The sequence below is a fragment of the Uranotaenia lowii genome, chromosome 1 (assembly GCF_029784155.1).
Source record: "Uranotaenia lowii strain MFRU-FL chromosome 1, ASM2978415v1, whole genome shotgun sequence".
In the NCBI taxonomy this organism is placed as follows: domain Eukaryota; kingdom Metazoa; phylum Arthropoda; class Insecta; order Diptera; family Culicidae; genus Uranotaenia; species Uranotaenia lowii.
Window position 1 is genome coordinate 8059564 of NC_073691.1, and position 18679 is coordinate 8078242.

The 18679-nt window shown below is 36.1% G+C and overlaps 2 protein-coding genes across 2 annotated transcripts; both read left to right on the forward strand.

The window, feature by feature from the left end:
- The first annotated feature begins 13372 nt into the window (after positions 1-13372).
- LOC129757286 (non-structural maintenance of chromosomes element 3 homolog) lies at positions 13373-14511 on the forward strand. Its single transcript, XM_055754457.1, has 2 exons — positions 13373-13806; positions 13863-14511. The coding sequence occupies exons 1-2, from the start codon at positions 13519-13521 to the stop codon at positions 14364-14366; spliced, it is 792 nt and encodes a 263-aa protein (XP_055610432.1). The 5' UTR covers positions 13373-13518; the 3' UTR covers positions 14367-14511.
- Positions 14512-15793: 1282 nt separating this feature from the next.
- On the forward strand, positions 15794-18512 carry LOC129757267 (ER degradation-enhancing alpha-mannosidase-like protein 2). The gene is made up of 2 exons (XM_055754432.1): positions 15794-16034; positions 16188-18512. The coding sequence occupies exons 1-2, from the start codon at positions 15925-15927 to the stop codon at positions 18418-18420; spliced, it is 2343 nt and encodes a 780-aa protein (XP_055610407.1). The 5' UTR covers positions 15794-15924; the 3' UTR covers positions 18421-18512.
- Positions 18513-18679: the final 167 nt, after the last annotated feature.

An 18679-nucleotide genomic window follows, 5' to 3' on the forward strand; every position in this document is an offset into this window, starting at 1 on the left:
GCGAACCGAGCACTGTGCGTGTGAATGTAGCAAAAGCAACAACAAAAACATCCTTCTAATTCAATCCACAGGCAAACAACCACGGCCGAGCTGTGCGTGTGTATGCAGTAAAAGCAACAACAAAAAAAAACATTCCTTCAATTCAATTCGCCGGCAAACAACCACGGCTGAGCTGTGCGTGTGTATGTAGCAAAAGCAACAAGAATATATTCCTTCAATTCACCGGCAAACAAGCACCGGCCAAGCTGCCCGGCTTTAGCAGCTGTGTATATGTAGCGTGTGTATGCAATAGCAGGCAGTAAGCAAAGCACAGTTCTCATTCAATGGGTTTCCCGTTTCCTCCACTCCCGCTCCCTTTCCCGTTTCCATCGCAAGACAAATGAATACCTTGAAAGGAGGCCAAACGCCGGGAAGCCACTGTCGTGCGTTTCTTTTGTGATTGATCGGTGGCAGAATGCCTATGACAAATATCCCTCTTCCTGCATGAAGCTCAAATAGTACACTGGTTAAGATGTCGGTCTGGCAAGACCATTTGGTTAGTGATTTGAGTTCGATTCTCCCTACGGGCGCTGTGGTTTATGTTTTTATTTTCTTGTTTCTGGGATGAATTATCCAATAGGAACGAAATCCCATAAAATTTTTTTCTTGTTTTGCTTGAATGTAGTGGTCATGCATCATTTTAGTTGGGAGCCGAGTCCTTATGCCAGTTACGGTTTTTCAAACATATCATCTTCGGCACAGTGCACATTTCAGCGCATTATCGGCACAGGGATGTGCTAAATAGGCATTGGATTTTTGCAACCTCTTCTATGGGTGCAGCAATCTGGATTGCTGATTTTCCAGCAATTTGAATTGCTGGAAACCAGCATTAACGTTTGCTGTTTTTTCCAGCAATTTAAATTGCTGGAAATTTTGCTGGAAAGTCAGCGGGACAAAAACCAGCAAAATTTTGCTGGTTTCCAGCAAAAAAAAATTTGCTGTGTATCATCTTGATTTTAGTGATTTTAGTGATTGCTGGTTGTGGCTAGCAAGCCCAATTGACACGTTTTTTGGAGTGATGATTTGATGTCATTTACTATGAAAATGTATTTTTCAAACGATCGTCAAAACAAGCTTTCCTCGCGACACGAAGCGATTTGCTTCCCGAGTTAAACATTGGCAACAACGACTCTTATAAATAGTCCCACGTTTAGACAGCAAAATTTTAACTCTATATGTGGCTTAGTCCTTTCCCGCGAACAATTTCTTCCGCGCACGACCACTGTTTCAAAACCAGAATCTCGTTTAAACATCAAATCCCTCTGACAGATTCTTGGCCATCTATCAAGAATCCTCACTGTTGCATTAATTTCGCTATCCTTCGAGATGAACTTCACCGTTCAGCTTGAAGACGGAAATTGCCCGTTAACACCTCAATCCACTTACTACCTCATTGATAACCTTAATTCATTATCAGAAGAAAACTACAGTTTGCACTCATCTGGGCTTTGACCTCTTTGCTTCTTGTAGAAGATTTGTTTTGTCTTCGCAAATTTCCGTTTCTCTTGATCACCTTGTTAAAAAATGGTTCAATTTGAACACGAAAACAAACCTCAAATTATTAAATTCGTCCAAATTCCCAATTGACTAAGCAAGTTTAGGCCGTACGTCTAATGTGCCGAGCAATGCATCGCCTTAGCAGGTGCAATATTGCAACAACTACAAATGTTCGTCACTGTTACCGATCTAGATCATCGCATCAAGCCGCTTCAGCCATTTACTCCCATCAACACTGTGGTGTATGGTGGTTTGAGAGAATCGCTCGCTCGCTGAACGACACTTTACTCCGTTGGCAGCCTAACGATGAAAGAGGACGATGCCGCGTGCCTGGCTGTCTGGTTGGCTGTTAGAGGGAGTACTGCTGTCACCGTTGGTAGCAAAGAAGTTCAGTCAGATCCGACTGATTTGACTATTCGCATTGCAGTCATTTTTTTTCCTCTCTAGCAACCCAACACTTGTTTCGGTCATCCGCATTAAAGCCATTTCTCCCGCATTTAAGCGATTCTACTGTTTTCCTGCTTCCACGCAGAATAGAACAGAACTTTCATCCGCATCGAAGCGACTGTTCTATTTATAACTTTTCCTGCAATTACGCAGATCAGACTGAATTTTCCGCATTTAAGCGACTGATCCATTTCTCAAACATTTTCCTGCTCTACCGCAGAATGGTGTCCGACTTCTCGTTTTGTTTTTTTTTTTACATATGAAGCGGATGACGGCCATTTCTTAGTTCACGATCCGTTCTTTTTCTTTATTTGTTCACCTTTTCCTTTATACTCACCCGCGGAATTCGCCATCCTCGTCGCCAATGTAGTGTCCGCTGATAGACGTCAAGGAGAAGGCACGTCGTTCTCCGTTGCTCTCTGAAATACGAGTGCTGTTATATTCATTCTTCTGCTGTAGAGAGCAGATCCAGAGGCCTGAGCCGTTAAGCATCATATGTTTGAAAAGGCACAATACTACAATGTCATTTTTTTCAATCTTGCCAATTTAGTCAAATAAGTCAATTGTGTCAATTTAGTCAATTTGTAAATTTTGTCAATTCTGTCAAGTTTTTAAATTTTTTCAAATTTGTAAATTTTGTGAATTAGGCCAAATGGCATCATTGTGCTCTCAGAACGCTTCCTGAAACGTTGGCTAAATGAGAGATTGCAAAATTAGGTATAATTTTGTCATAAAAGTCTGTTCTGGTTGTTCTTACAAGCTGTAAAAAAATCATTCATCTGTTAAAACTTATTTAGTTGCAGTTTTTCTCAGAGCTCATATTTTCAATTCGAATGGTTTCCTGGTGATCTGATAATAATCTTTTTTTATTGATCACTGAGATTTCAAAAACTCATAAAATATACAAAACAGTAAAGGAATCAATTTCAATTGTACTTATGTTACTAAAAAACCTTAGGTATCCGAACGAAAAGCACTTTATCCTATATGTAACATTATAGTAAAACATATTGTTGCATATCTGTAGGCGATTTTTGCATTGTATTGGCATGTATGGTATTGTAGATTACCATACATGCCAATTCCATCATACCATAAGTAAAGATTGTTCATAAAACAAAGTTAACTCCTGATTTTAAAGTGAAGTTGACGGTTTTGAAAATTTAATGAAATACTCAAATAATCAGGTTGAAAGCCGTAAAATAGTTTATATAGCTTAACTTTTTTATGGATAAAGTCTATGTTGCAAAACAAAGTATTGCTAACGTTTTGCTTTCAAGACACGAATGCCACAAAGATAATATAGTGTCAATAATAAAACCTTAAAAAAAAGTTTTGCGTTCACTTCATAACAGAAAAGCTTAATCAGTTTCAGGAAAGAAGATAAGGAATTTATTAAATTAGACTTTCTCTACAATTTAATATTTGTTTTTCTTTAAATGAGTGTATTGCAATGCACACAGCGGCTGGACAAGTAAAATAGATTGATTTTTTCTTAAGAAAATAATGTTCATAATTGTTACTTTTGTTTATAATTTTATAATCTGCGATGTTGGTTGTTGCAACGTTATCCGTCTTCGAATATCAGACGAAAACATCAGATATATTATAGCAATTTAAAATCGAAAATAATTATAGTAAAGCTTTTGCTATTGCCCCACAGAGAGCGCTTGCCTATCTAGGTTCGTGTCACAGATGCTTAAGAAGTGTCGACCCTGTCACAGAAATTTTTATAAAGGGACCCCCTAATATATAAATTTAAACTTCTGATTTCTCGAAACTCAGTATAATTCAAGATGTCTCACCTATACCAAATTGTTCGTCATAACTCATACAACAATGCTGATATAGTGGCTACGTGTTTTTTTTTAGATTTTTGAACAAATATTTTCGAATAAATGAAAAGAAATTTTTTGTTTTTTCCATAAAAATTCATCTGTTCAACATTTGAACACCCTGTATCTCGAAACTGCCTACAATTCAGAATGTCTCACCTATACCAGATTGTTCAGCAGAGTCTATAGAACGATGCTGATATAGTGGCTACGTGTTTTTTTTAGATTTTTGAACAAATATTTTCGAATAAATGAAAAGAAATTTTTTGTTTTTTCCATAAAAATTCATCTGTTCAACATTTGAACACCCTGTATCTCGAAACTGCCTACAATTCAGAATGTCTCACCTATACCAGATTGTTCAGCAGAGTCTATAGAACGATGCTGATATAGTGGCTACGTGTTTTTTTTTAGATTTTTGAACAAATATTTTCGAATAAATGAAAAGAAAATTTTTGGTGTTTCCATAAAAATTCTTCTGTTCAACATTTGAACACCCTGTATCTCGAAACTGCCTACAATTCAGAATGTCTCACCTATACCAGATTGTTCAGCAGAGTCTATAGAACGATGCTGATATAGTGGCTACGTGTTTTTTTTTAGATTTTTGAACAAATAAATTCGAATAATATAAAGAAAATTTTGGGTTTTTCCATAAAAATTCTTCTGTTCAACATTTGAACACCCTGTATCTCGAAACTGCCTACAATTCAGAATGTCTCACCTATACCAGATTGTTCAGCAGAGTCTATAGAACGATGCTGATATAGTGGCTACGTGTTTTTTTTAGATTTTTGAACAAATATTTTCGAATAAATGAAAAGAAATTTTTTGGTTTTTCCATAAAAATTCATCTGTTCAACATTTGAACACCCTGTATCTCGAAACTGCCTACAATTCAGAATGTCTCACCTATACCAGATTGTTCAGCAGAGTCTATAGAACGATGCTGATATAGTGGCTACGTGTTTTTTTTTAGATTTTTGAACAAATATTTTCGAATAAATGAAAAGAAATTTTTTGGTTTTTCCATAAAAATTCTTCTGTTCAACATTTGAACACCCTGTATCTCGAAACTGCCTACAATTCAGAATGTCTCACCTATACCAGATTGTTCAGCAGAGTCTATAGAACGATGCTGATATAGTGGCTACGTGTTTTTTTTTAGATTTTTGAACAAATATTTTCGAATAAATGAAAAGAAATTTTTTGGTTTTTCCATAAAAATTCATCTGTTCAACATTTGAACACCCTGTATCTCGAAACTGCCTACAATTCAGAATGTCTCACCTATACCAGATTGTTCAGCAGAGTCTATAGAACGATGCTGATATAGTGGCTACGTGTTTTTTTTTAGATTTTTGAACAAATAAATTCGAATAATATAAAGAAAATTTTGGTTTTTCCATAAAAATTCTTCTGGTCAACATTTGAACACCCTGTATCTCGAAACTGCCTACAATTCAGAATGTCTCACCTATACCAGATTGTTCAGCAGAGTCTATAGAACGATGCTGATATAGTGGCTACGTGTTTTTTTTTAGATTTTTGAACAAATATTTTCGAATAAATGAAAAGAAATTTTTTGGTTTTTCCATAAAAATTCTTCTGTTCAACATTTGAACACCCTGTATCTCGAAACTGCCCACAATTCAGAATGTCTCACCTATACCAGATTGTTCAGCAGAGTCTATAGAACGATGCTGATATAGTGGCTACGTGTTTTTTTTTAGATTTTTGAACAAATATTTTCGAATAAATGAAAAGAAAATTTTTGGTGTTTCCATAAAAATTCTTCTGTTCAACATTTGAACACCCTGTATCTCGAAACTGCCCACAATTCAGAATGTCTCACCTATACCAGATTGTTCAGCAGAGTCTATAGAACGATGCTGATATAGTGGCTACGTGTTTTTTTTAGATTTTTGAACAAATAAATTCGAATAGTATAAAGAAAATTTTGGGTTTTTCCATAAAAATTCTTCTGTTCAACATTTGAACACCCTGTATCTCGAAACTGCCTACAATTCAGAATGTCTCACCTATACCAGATTGTTCAGCAGAGTCTATAGAACGATGCTGATATAGTGGCTACGTGTTTTTTTTTAGATTTTTGAACAAATATTTTCGAATAAATGAAAAGAAATTTTTTGGTTTTTCCATAAAAATTCTTCTGTTCAACATTTGAACACCCTGTATCTCGAAACTGCCTACAATTCAGAATGTCTCACCTATACCAGATTGTTCAGCAGAGTCTATAGAACGATGCTGATATAGTGGCTACGTGTTTTTTTTTAGATTTTTGAACAAATATTTTCGAATAAATGAAAAGAAATTTTTTGGTTTTTCCATAAAAATTCTTCTGTTCAACATTTGAACACCCTGTATCTCGAAACTGCCTACAATTCAGAATGTCTCACCTATACCAGATTGTTCAGCAGAGTCTATAGAACGATGCTGATATAGTGGCTACGTGTTTTTTTTTAGATTTTTGAACAAATATTTTCGAATAAATGAAAAGAAAATTTTTTGTTTTTCCATAAAAAATCTTCTGTTCAACATTTGAACACTCTGTATCTCGAAACTGCCCACAATTCAGAATGTCTCACCTATACCAGATTGTTCAGCAGAGTCTATAGAACGATGCTGATATAGTGGCTACGTGTTTTTTTTAGATTTTTGAACAAATATTTTCGAATAAATGAAAAGAAATTTTTTGGTTTTTCCATAAAAATTCATCTGTTCAACATTTGAACACCCTGTATCTCGAAACTGCCTACAATTCAGAATGTCTCACCTATACCAGATTGTTCAGCAGAGTCTATAGAACGATGCTGATATAGTGGCTACGTGTTTTTTTTTAGATTTTTGAACAAATATTTTCGAATAAATGAAAAGAAATTTTTTGGTTTTTCCATAAAAATTCTTCTGTTCAACATTTGAACACCCTGTATCTCGAAACTGCCTACAATTCAGAATGTCTCACCTATACCAGATTGTTCAGCAGAGTCTATAGAACGATGCTGATATAGTGGCTACGTGTTTTTTTTTAGATTTTTGAACAAATATTTTCGAATAAATGAAAAGAAATTTTTTGGTTTTTCCATAAAAATTCATCTGTTCAACATTTGAACACCCTGTATCTCGAAACTGCCTACAATTCAGAATGTCTCACCTATACCAGATTGTTCAGCAGAGTCTATAGAACGATGCTGATATAGTGGCTACGTGTTTTTTTTAGATTTTTGAACAAATAAATTCGAATAATATAAAGAAAATTTTGGTTTTTCCATAAAAATTCTTCTGGTCAACATTTGAACACCCTGTATCTCGAAACTGCCTACAATTCAGAATGTCTCACCTATACCAGATTGTTCAGCAGAGTCTATAGAACGATGCTGATATAGTGGCTACGTGTTTTTTTTTAGATTTTTGAACAAATATTTTCGAATAAATGAAAAGAAATTTTTTGGTTTTTCCATAAAAATTCTTCTGTTCAACATTTGAACACCCTGTATCTCGAAACTGCCCACAATTCAGAATGTCTCACCTATACCAGATTGTTCAGCAGAGTCTATAGAACGATGCTGATATAGTGGCTACGTGTTTTTTTTTAGATTTTTGAACAAATATTTTCGAATAAATGAAAAGAAAATTTTTGGTGTTTCCATAAAAATTCTTCTGTTCAACATTTGAACACCCTGTATCTCGAAACTGCCCACAATTCAGAATGTCTCACCTATACCAGATTGTTCAGCAGAGTCTATAGAACGATGCTGATATAGTGGCTACGTGTTTTTTTTAGATGTTTGAACAAATAAATTCGAATAATATAAAGAAAATTTTGGGTTTTTCCATAAAAATTCTTCTGTTCAACATTTGAACACCCTGTATCTCGAAACTGCCTACAATTCAGAATGTCTCACCTATACCAGATTGTTCAGCAGAGTCTATAGAACGATGCTGATATAGTGGCTACGTGTTTTTTTTTAGATTTTTGAACAAATATTTTCGAATAAATGAAAAGAAATTTTTTGGTTTTTCCATAAAAATTCTTCTGTTCAACATTTGAACACCCTGTATCTCGAAACTGCCTACAATTCAGAATGTCTCACCTATACCAGATTGTTCAGCAGAGTCTATAGAACGATGCTGATATAGTGGCTACGTGTTTTTTTTTAGATTTTTGAACAAATATTTTCGAATAAATGAAAAGAAATTTTTTGGTTTTTCCATAAAAATTCATCTGTTCAACATTTGAACACCCTGTATCTCGAAACTGCCTACAATTCAGAATGTCTCACCTATACCAGATTGTTCAGCAGAGTCTATAGAACGATGCTGATATAGTGGCTACGTGTTTTTTTTTTAGATTTTTGAACAAATATTTTCGAATAAATGAAAAGAAAATTTTTTGTTTTTCCATAAAAAATCTTCTGTTCAACATTTGAACACTCTGTATCTCGAAACTGCCCACAATTCAGAATGTCTCACCTATACCAGATTGTTCAGCAGAGTCTATAGAACGATGCTGATATAGTGGCTACGTGTTTTTTTTTAGATTTTTGAACAAATAAATTCGAATAATATAAAGAAAATTTTTGGTTTTTCCATAAAAATTCTTCTGTTCAACATTTGAACACCCTGTATCTCGAAACTGCCTACAATTCAGAATGTCTCACCTATACCAGATTGTTCAGCAGAGTCTATAGAACGATGCTGATATAGTGGCTACGTGTTTTTTTTTAGATTTTTGAACAAATATTTTCGAATAAATGAAAAGAAATTTTTTGGTTTTTCCATAAAAATTCTTCTGTTCAACATTTGAACACCCTGTATCTCGAAACTGCCTACAATTCAGAATGTCTCACCTATACCAGATTGTTCAGCAGAGTCTATAGAACGATGCTGATATAGTGGCTACGTGTTTTTTTTAGATTTTTGAACAAATAAATTCGAATAATATAAAGAAAATTTTGGGTTTTTCCATAAAAATTCTTCTGTTCAACATTTGAACACCCTGTATCTCGAAACTGCCTACAATTCAGAATGTCTCACCTATACCAGATTGTTCAGCAGAGTCTATAGAACGATGCTGATATAGTGGCTACGTGTTTTTTTTTAGATTTTTGAACAAATATTTTCGAATAAATGAAAAGAAAATTTTTGGTGTTTCCATAAAAATTCTTCTGTTCAACATTTGAACACCCTGTATCTCGAAACTGCCCACAATTCAGAATGTCTCACCTATACCAGATTGTTCAGCAGAGTCTATAGAACGATGCTGATATAGTGGCTACGTGTTTTTTTTAGATTTTTGAACAAATAAATTCGAATAATATAAAGAAAATTTTGGGTTTTTCCATAAAAATTCTTCTGTTCAACATTTGAACACCCTGTATCTCGAAACTGCCCACAATTCAGAATGTCTCACCTATACCAGATTGTTCAGCAGAGTCTATAGAACGATGCTGATATAGTGGCTACGTGTTTTTTTTTAGATTTTTGAACAAATATTTTCGAATAAATGAAAAGAAATTTTTTGGTTTTTCCATAAAAATTCTTCTGTTCAACATTTGAACACCCTGTATCTCGAAACTGCCTACAATTCAGAATGTCTCACCTATACCAGATTGTTCAGCAGAGTCTATAGAACGATGCTGATATAGTGGCTACGTGTTTTTTTTAGATTTTTGAACAAATAAATTCGAATAATATAAAGAAAATTTTGGGTTTTTCCATAAAAATTCTTCTGTTCAACATTTGAACACCCTGTATCTCGAAACTGCCCACAATTCAGAATGTCTCACCTATACCAGATTGTTCAGCAGAGTCTATAGAACGATGCTGATATAGTGGCTACGTGTTTTTTTTTAGATTTTTGAACAAATATTTTCGAATAAATGAAAAGAAATTTTTTGGTTTTTCCATAAAAATTCTTCTGTTCAACATTTGAACACCCTGTATCTCGAAACTGCCTACAATTCAGAATGTCTCACCTATACCAGATTGTTCAGCAGAGTCTATAGAACGATGCTGATATAGTGGCTACGTGTTTTTTTTTAGATTTTTGAACAAATATTTTCGAATAAATGAAAAGAAATTTTTTGGTTTTTCCATAAAAATTTATCTGTTCAACATTTGAACACCCTGTATCTCGAAACTGCCTACAATTCAGAATGTCTCACCTATACCAGATTGTTCAGCAGAGTCTATAGAACGATGCTGATATAGTGGCTACGTGTTTTTTTTTAGATTTTTGAACAAATATTTTCGAATAAATGAAAAGAATTTTTTTGGTTTTTCCATAAAAATTCTTCTGTTCAACATTTGAACACCCTGTATCTCGAAACTGCCTACAATTCAGAATGTCTCACCTATACCAGATTGTTCAGCAGAGTCTATAGAACGATGCTGATATAGTGGCTACGTGTTTTTTTTTAGATTTTTGAACAAATATTTTCGAATAAATGAAAAGAAATTTTTTGGTTTTTCCATAAAAATTCATCTGTTCAACATTTGAACACTCTGTATCTCGAAACTGCCTACAATTCAGAATGTCTCACCTATACCAGATTGTTCAGCAGAGTCTATAGAACGATGCTGATATAGTGGCTACGTGTTTTTTTTAGATTTTTGAACAAATATTTTCGAATAAATGAAAAGAAAATTTTTTGTTTTTCCATAAAAAATCTTCTGTTCAACATTTGAACACTCTGTATCTCGAAACTGCCCACAATTCAGAATGTCTCACCTATACCAGATTGTTCAGCAGAGTCTATAGAACGATGCTGATATAGTGGCTACTTGTTTTTTTTTAGATTTTTGAACAAATATTTTCGAATAAATGAAAAGAAATTTTTTGGTTTTTCCATAAAAATTCTTCTGTTCAACATTTGAACACCCTGTATCTCGAAACTGCCCACAATTCAGAATGTCTCACCTATACCAGATTGTTCAGCAGAGTCTATAGAACGATGCTGATATAGTGGCTACGTGTTTTTTTTTAGATTTTTGAACAAATATTTTCGAATAAATGAAAAGAATTTTTTTGGTTTTTCCATAAAAATTCTTCTGTTCAACATTTGAACACCCTGTATCTCGAAACTGCCTACAATTCAGAATGTCTCACCTATACCAGATTGTTCAGCAGAGTCTATAGAACGATGCTGATATAGTGGCTACGTGTTTTTTTTTAGATTTTCGAACAAATATTTTCGAATAAATGAAAAGAAATTTTTTGGTTTTTCCATAAAAATTCATCTGTTCAACATTTGAACACCCTGTATCTCGAAACTGCCTACAATTCAGAATGTCTCACCTATACCAGATTGTTCAGCAGAGTCTATAGAACGATGCTGATATAGTGGCTACGTGTTTTTTTTTAGATTTTTGAACAAATATTTTCGAATAAATGAAAAGAAAATTTTTTGTTTTTCCATAAAAAATCTTCTGTTCAACATTTGAACACTCTGTATCTCGAAACTGCCCACAATTCAGAATGTCTCACCTATGCCAGATTGTTCAGCAGAGTCTATAGAACGATGCTGATATAGTGGCTACGTGTTTTTTTTTAGATTTTTGAACAAATATTTTCGAATAAATGAAAAGAAATTTTTTGGTTTTTCCATAAAAATTCTTCTGTTCAACATTTGAACACCCTGTATCTCGAAACTGCCCACAATTCAGAATGTCTCACCTATACCAGATTGTTCAGCAGAGTCTATAGAACGATGCTGATATAGTGGCTACGTGTTTTTTTTTAGATTTTTGAACAAATAAATTCGAATAATATAAAGAAAATTTTGGTTTTTCCATAAAAATTCTTCTGGTCAACATTTGAACACCCTGTATCTCGAAACTGCCTACAATTCAGAATGTCTCACCTATACCAGATTGTTCAGCAGAGTCTATAGAACGATGCTGATATAGTGGCTACGTGTTTTTTTTTTAGATTTTTGAACAAATATTTTCGAATAAATGAAAAGAAATTTTTTGGTTTTTCCATAAAAATTCTTCTGTTCAACATTTGAACACCCTGTAACTCGAAACTGCCCACAATTCAGAATGTCTCACCTATACCAGATTGTTCAGCAGAGTCTATAGAACGATGCTGATATAGTGGCTACGTGTTTTTTTTTAGATTTTTGAACAAATATTTTCGAATAAATGAAAAGAAAATTTTTGGTGTTTCCATAAAAATTCTTCTGTTCAACATTTGAACACCCTGTATCTCGAAACTGCCCACAATTCAGAATGTCTCACCTATACCAGATTGTTCAGCAGAGTCTATAGAACGATGCTGATATAGTGGCTACGTGTTTTTTTTTAGATTTTTGAACAAATAAATTCGAATAATATAAAGAAAATTTTGGGTTTTTCCATAAAAATTCTTCTGTTCAACATTTGAACACCCTGTATCTCGAAACTGCCTACAATTCAGAAAGTCTCACCTATACCAGATTGTTTAGCAGAGTCTATAGAACGATGCTGATATAGTGGCTACGTGTTTTTTTTTAGATTTTTGAACAAATATTTTCGAATAAATGAAAAGAAATTTTTTTGTTTTTCCATAAAAAATCTTCTGTTCAACATTTGAACACCCTGTATCTCGAAACTGCCCACAATTCAGAATGTCTCACCTATACCAGATTGTTCAGCAGAGTCTATAGAACGATGCTGATATAGTTTCTACGTGTTTTTTTTTAGATTTTTGAACAAATATTTTCGAATAAATGAAAAGAAATTTTTGGTTTTTCCATAAAAATTCTTCTGTTCAACATTTGAACACCCTTTATCTCGAAACTGCCCACAATTCAGAATGTCTCTTCTATACCAGATTGTTCAGCAGAGTCTATAGAACGATGCTGATATAGTGGCTACGTGTTTTTTTTTATATTTTTGAACAAATATTTCCGAATAAATTAAAAAGAAATTTAAATTTCACTTGCGACGAACCTAGAAAATTATCGTTGAAAATTGTTATAGCAAAGCTTTTTCTATTGCCCCACAGATAGCGCTAGCGTGTCTTGGCGAGTTGAAATGTTTCGGCCCTGACGCTGAAATGTTTCGGCCTTAACTTGATACAAGCCTTCCGGCTGGATCTTTGAGCTGGAAACGGAGAGCTCATTTGGTGCACTGAAATTACATTTGGGTAACTGTTAGGTTTGGATTAATTTATGAAGATATGAAATCTTTATGAAATTTATAAAATTTATGAAATCTAATACCTTTAAGCAGCTCCTTTTTGTTCACTCACAAAATATTTCAAAAAACGCGTTCGGCTGCTTTTCCAAAATGGCGATGAAACACTAAAAATTTGAACCATTTTGTGGTTATCACTTGAGAACTAGAAATATGGTTGAAATAGAAACTAGAAAAATTGTTGTAAAATAACCATATTGGCAGTTTTGAGGCAAAAGGCTTAAAATGGTTATTTTTGAATCAAAAATGGTTATAAAAAAATTAGCGTGTAGGGAAGAATGACACTCCGTGTTAAACTCCCATACGCGCCGGCATCAAAAGTAAAAAGCCTTTTCGAGAGATGTGAGCAGTTCATTTGAAATAAAAAAACAAATTTTCGGAGGGACTTTTTCGACTGTTTCGTGCCGGTTGTATTTAAAACCAGTAAAATATTCTATATGTAATTCATTCGGTAAACCAAAAGTTTCTGTAAACCTTCAAATATTAGTACGTTGCAATGCCACGAACGAGTTTGCTCCAATCACAACCATCCGGTTCCAGACATACCGACAGCACCAGAAATGGATCGCTGCAGGAGCAGCGTCATATTTCAGCTAGCCAGCCCAATGCTGGTGGAAATGATGCCGACCAGGATAAACTGGTCATCAACATGGTCAAGGTGCTGCTGAATCTCTCCGTCAACAAACAGCTAATTAAAAAATCAGATCTCACCAAAATCGCGCTCGATGGAAACTTTCGAATGTTTCCGAAGATCATCGGACAGGTGGTTAGCGAATTGAAAGATGTAAGGTAACATCTAAAAATTTGTCTTTGGTGAAGCTAATATTTTTCTGTTTTTAGGTATACGGCTACAAACTGATTGAAACAGAGCGCAACAAAACATTTATATTGGTTTCCAACATACCGTGTGGCTCACTGTTGGATCTCAATGAAGATTACCGTAGGAAGTACACGTTACTTTATATGATACTTGGTTACATCTTCATGAAGAATGGAAACGTTCCGGAACAGGGCGTTTGGGATTTTCTTGGCAAATTAAACATATTCGAGAACGAGGAACACCAGTATTTCGGAAATGTTCGACGACTGGTAAACGAAACATTTACCAAGCAGGCCTATCTGGTGCGGACAAAACAGGTCGTTGAGGGCATGAACGATGATCGGTACTTCCTGAGCTGGGGTGTTCGGGCAAACCATGAGCTCAACAAGCGGGACATCCTCGAATCGATCTGTAAGTTAATGGGTAAACCATCGGTCTGTTTCATTAGCCAACATACGGCCGCGTACGGGTTGCACGACGGAGATGATGAGGACAATGATTCTATGGAAGCTAGCCAGGTTTAAAAAAGACCAGGGGTTAGGCATTTAGTTACATTTTTAAGCTTAGAGACTGAGTTAGTATTTGTCGTGACTTAAATCAGTGGTGGACCGTCGTGTTGATTTTCATTAAATGTGATCGAAGAATTTCGTTGATGATTGCTATGCGTAACTACTTGTTTAACTGTTTTTTATGTGATCCGAAATTTATTAGAAATATTCAAATTAATTTCCAAAAACATTCCATTGGACAAATTTAGTTTTTTGAAAGGTTTAGCTGCCTTCATTCTGATCGGTTTCTGTATGATTTCTCTTTTAAAAAGGATTTAGTTAACCTTTTCGGACAAAATTGCTAGTTTTTTTTTTATTTGGTGGCGTTTGAACGCGCAGCGTAAGCGTGAGAAGTCGGTTAGGTGTAAACGCCTTATGGCGGTTTTACAAAAGTCAACACGATGCAAACAAATGCAAAAACACCAGCCTCCTTACGTTGCGCGTTCGAACTTTTGTGAAATATTGTCTTTCGCGCTATAGCGCAGCGGACGGGACTAAGGGATCATAGCTTTCACGTAAACATAGACCAATGTAATAAGGCCGCAGTAGACCTAGACCAATGTAATAAGGCCGCCGCTTCCGACGGTGGGTCGGCGGCCACCTCGAATTGGGAGCCTCGGAGGCTTTGGGCCGCATCTTCAATGCTTGCGGGAATGTCGCAAAACTTAACAAAAGAAAACTCGCAACTTTGTCTGAAAAGTAAATCTCAACGTGACCACAAGAAAAGATGAAATTATGCCAAATGGCTTTTATGCCAAATAAACTTTACGCCAAATAGCTTTATGTCAAATGGCTTTATGCCAAATGTCATACTCCCCCTTAAGAGTACTACTGTTTTACAGCTTTGCACAAAATTTTCACTTTTTTGTGACAAAACCTTACATGTTACAAGTTACACCTTTGCGATCTCTGTGAAGAACCCTTTACAAGCGAACATATCATCTTATATTGTATTATATTCAATCATCTACGCAATTACTATATACGATTGGGATAAATTTACTAATCTTCTCGAGCTATTTCGAGATTTCGATGAAAATCGTATGAAAGAGGTCCTATCTTTCCTTGAAAAAACGAAACTTAAAATCTAAAAATAATTGGCAACATTAAACACGAAAAAATAGTCATAGTCAAGTTAGTGGTGTTATAGAGTAACGTTCTCTGGCCAAAACATTAAAACGAAGAAGAAGAAGAAGAAGAAGTTACACCTTAAGTTACAAAACCTTAATGAAAGGTTTAGGGACGAATGGGACGGATGCTTCTTGTGGAGTTAAAATCCCTTTGAAAAAAAAAATAAAGATGAACGATTCTAAAAAAAATTCAAAACCTGATTTGAGGACGACCCCTTTGAGATTCAAGCGGCTGATTTTGACAGTTGTTTGTTTTTCAATTTTTTTCCGTGCTGTGTTTTGATTTTTCTGCCAGCAAGTCCCGTTTTTCATAATTTTTCCATCTTCAAACCAATAGAGGTGTCGTCAGTCGCTTCCTTTAAGTTGGATTTTCAATCATTACGCAGCAAAGTTACCATGAAAATATGTCGTTCCTGGTGAGAAGTGGCTTTCTGGTGTTGGTCCTGCTTCATACACTACCAGTAGGAATTGTTGGTCTGCGGAAATACACCAAACAGGACATGTACCGACTGAGGTGAGGATAAGCTTTACGATGTTTGGTATATGAATTTTATCGATTTATTAATATTCAATTAATTTTGTTGATACACATGGAAGCAGAAAAATGGTTTTGTACATAAAAAATGTTAAGAAAGTGTAAATAAAATTGATATTGTTTTTCCTTTAGAGAGGAAGTGCGGGCCATGTTCCAGCATGCTTACGATGGGTATCTGAAATATGCCAGCAAATACGATGAACTGAGGCCACTGTCGTGTGACGGAGTAGACACATGGGGCAGTTACTCGTTGACACTGATCGATGCCCTGGACACGCTGGCCGTGATGGGTAACTATTCCGAGTTCCGGCGAGTCGTTCGATTGTTGGAGCAAAAATCGTTCGACAGCGACATCAACGTGTCGGTTTTTGAAACCAACATTCGAATCGTTGGTGGACTGTTGAGTGCTCACTTGCTGAGCCACAAGGCTGGAGTGGAGGTGGAATCTGGATGGCCATGTGATGGGCCATTGCTAAGGTTAGCTGCGGATGTCGCTAGAAGGTTGCTTCCGGCCTTCGATACCAGAACTGGAATGCCTTATGGTACCGTGAACTTAAAATATGGAGTGCCCTATGGTGAAACAAGCGTGACTTGTACTGCTGGAATCGGAACGTTCATTGTGGAATTTGGTGCGTTGAGTCGGTTGACTGGAGATCCGATATTTGAAGAAGTGGCATTGAATGCACTGTATGCCCTATACAATCATAGATCATCGATAGGTTTATTTGGGAACCATATTGATGTGCAAACAGGCAGATGGACAGCCCAGGATGCAGGAATCGGAGCTGGGGTTGATTCATACTATGAATACCTAGTAAAGGCAGCAATTATGCTTAACAAACCGGACCTTATGCACATGTTCAACGAAGGTCGAAAAGCTATTGATAAATATCTTAAAAGAGACGACTGGCACGTTTGGGTCAGCATGAACAAAGGTCAGGTGACGTTGCCAGTCTTCCAATCACTTGAAGCCTACTGGCCTGGAGTATTGAGCTTGTTTGGAGATACTAGTGCAGCTATGAAAACTCTGCACAACTACCACACGGTTTGGAAACAGTACGGATTTCTTCCGGAATTTTACAATATACCAAATGCTGAAGCCGGTGCAAACAGAGAAAATTATCCTCTCAGGCCAGAATTGATAGAATCGGTCATGTACCTGTATCGTGCAACGGGTGATCCGTATCTCCTTGAGGTTGGTGAGGACATCCTTCGAAGTATTGAATACAGTGCTAAAACGCCTTGTGGCTATGCAACAATCAAAAACGTTCGTGATCATCACAAAGAAGATCGGATGGAATCATTTTTCCTGGCTGAAACTACCAAATATTTGTATCTTTTGTTCGATCCTGATAATTTCATTCACAATGATGGTCGTATAGGAACAATCATTGATACGCCTCATGGAGAATGTATTGTCGATGCTGGGGGCTATATTTTCAACACCGAAGCCCATCCAATCGATCCTTCGATGCTCCGTTGTTGCCACGATCTTCCAACACAGAACCTCTTTGAAGGATACAGCAATGAAAAGTTCGCTGGTGTTCCATTACATTTAACACGTACTAAAGATGAGCCTGTAGAAAAACTTTCGGAAGATAAACGGTCGCTGGATAACATATCCGTTGTAGAGACCCAAATAGACGAAGCAATTCCAGCAGCAGTCCTCGAAGAACTTGGTTCTCAGCTATCCAAAGCTCGGCAAGCTCTCAACGAGCGCCGTCAACGCGAAGAAGCATTCCAAAAAGCGCAAGAATCGCTTAAAACCCAACAGAACAAATCGACCCCGGAAGGACCATCTGACGATAGTCTTATTGTTCCGGTTGACAAACTAAATAAACCCGAAAACACTCCAAATCCTTCGCCCACACAATCTGTGGACGATCCGGAGAGGATGACCACCATTAAACTAACTTCTTCAGCGCGAGACCCGGACGACAAAAGTTCCACCTCCCAGCTTAAGCTGAACGATAGTCAAAAACAACTTCTGTCGGATGTGACTACTGGAGAAATCGAAGTTCCTCCGCAACAGCAACAGATCGAATCCGATGAAAGTGCGGATGATGATGACTCAAATCCGGCCAAAAAGTTTTTCTCCGAGAACAGTTCCACCGGTGAAGTGATTCCTCCAGCCGTCAATAATCAACAATCGGCTGGAGTAAACAATTCGATAACCGAATTTGTTCAAAACATGTTCAAAGCCAAAGTCTACCAGAAAGCCAAATTCGATCCGAATGCGTTGCTCAGCAAGATTCGCCAAAGCGGACACTACCGCAACGGGTCCTGGGCCGACAAGTATGAACTGCTGAGCTGCAAGGCGCAACCGTTCCTGCAACGGATCACATTGTTGGGAGAGTTTTATTGAGAGCCAGAGGGATGCGATTCTGAGGATCTGATTGACTGATTAGACTACTTAATAAAAAGTGACTTGGAACGTTTGGTACGGTTAAGATCTAACGAGAAGGTCGCATATTTTTTATTCGAATGTCCTTGTGTTTGACTTTTTTCTAAGACACTAAAGTTCATTTAGGGGTCTGAAGCTTTGAATGGAATCTAATTTCGGGTAAAAGGTAATACTCAAGCTACAATTTACAAATAAGCCTTAGCCTTAGATTAAAAAATAA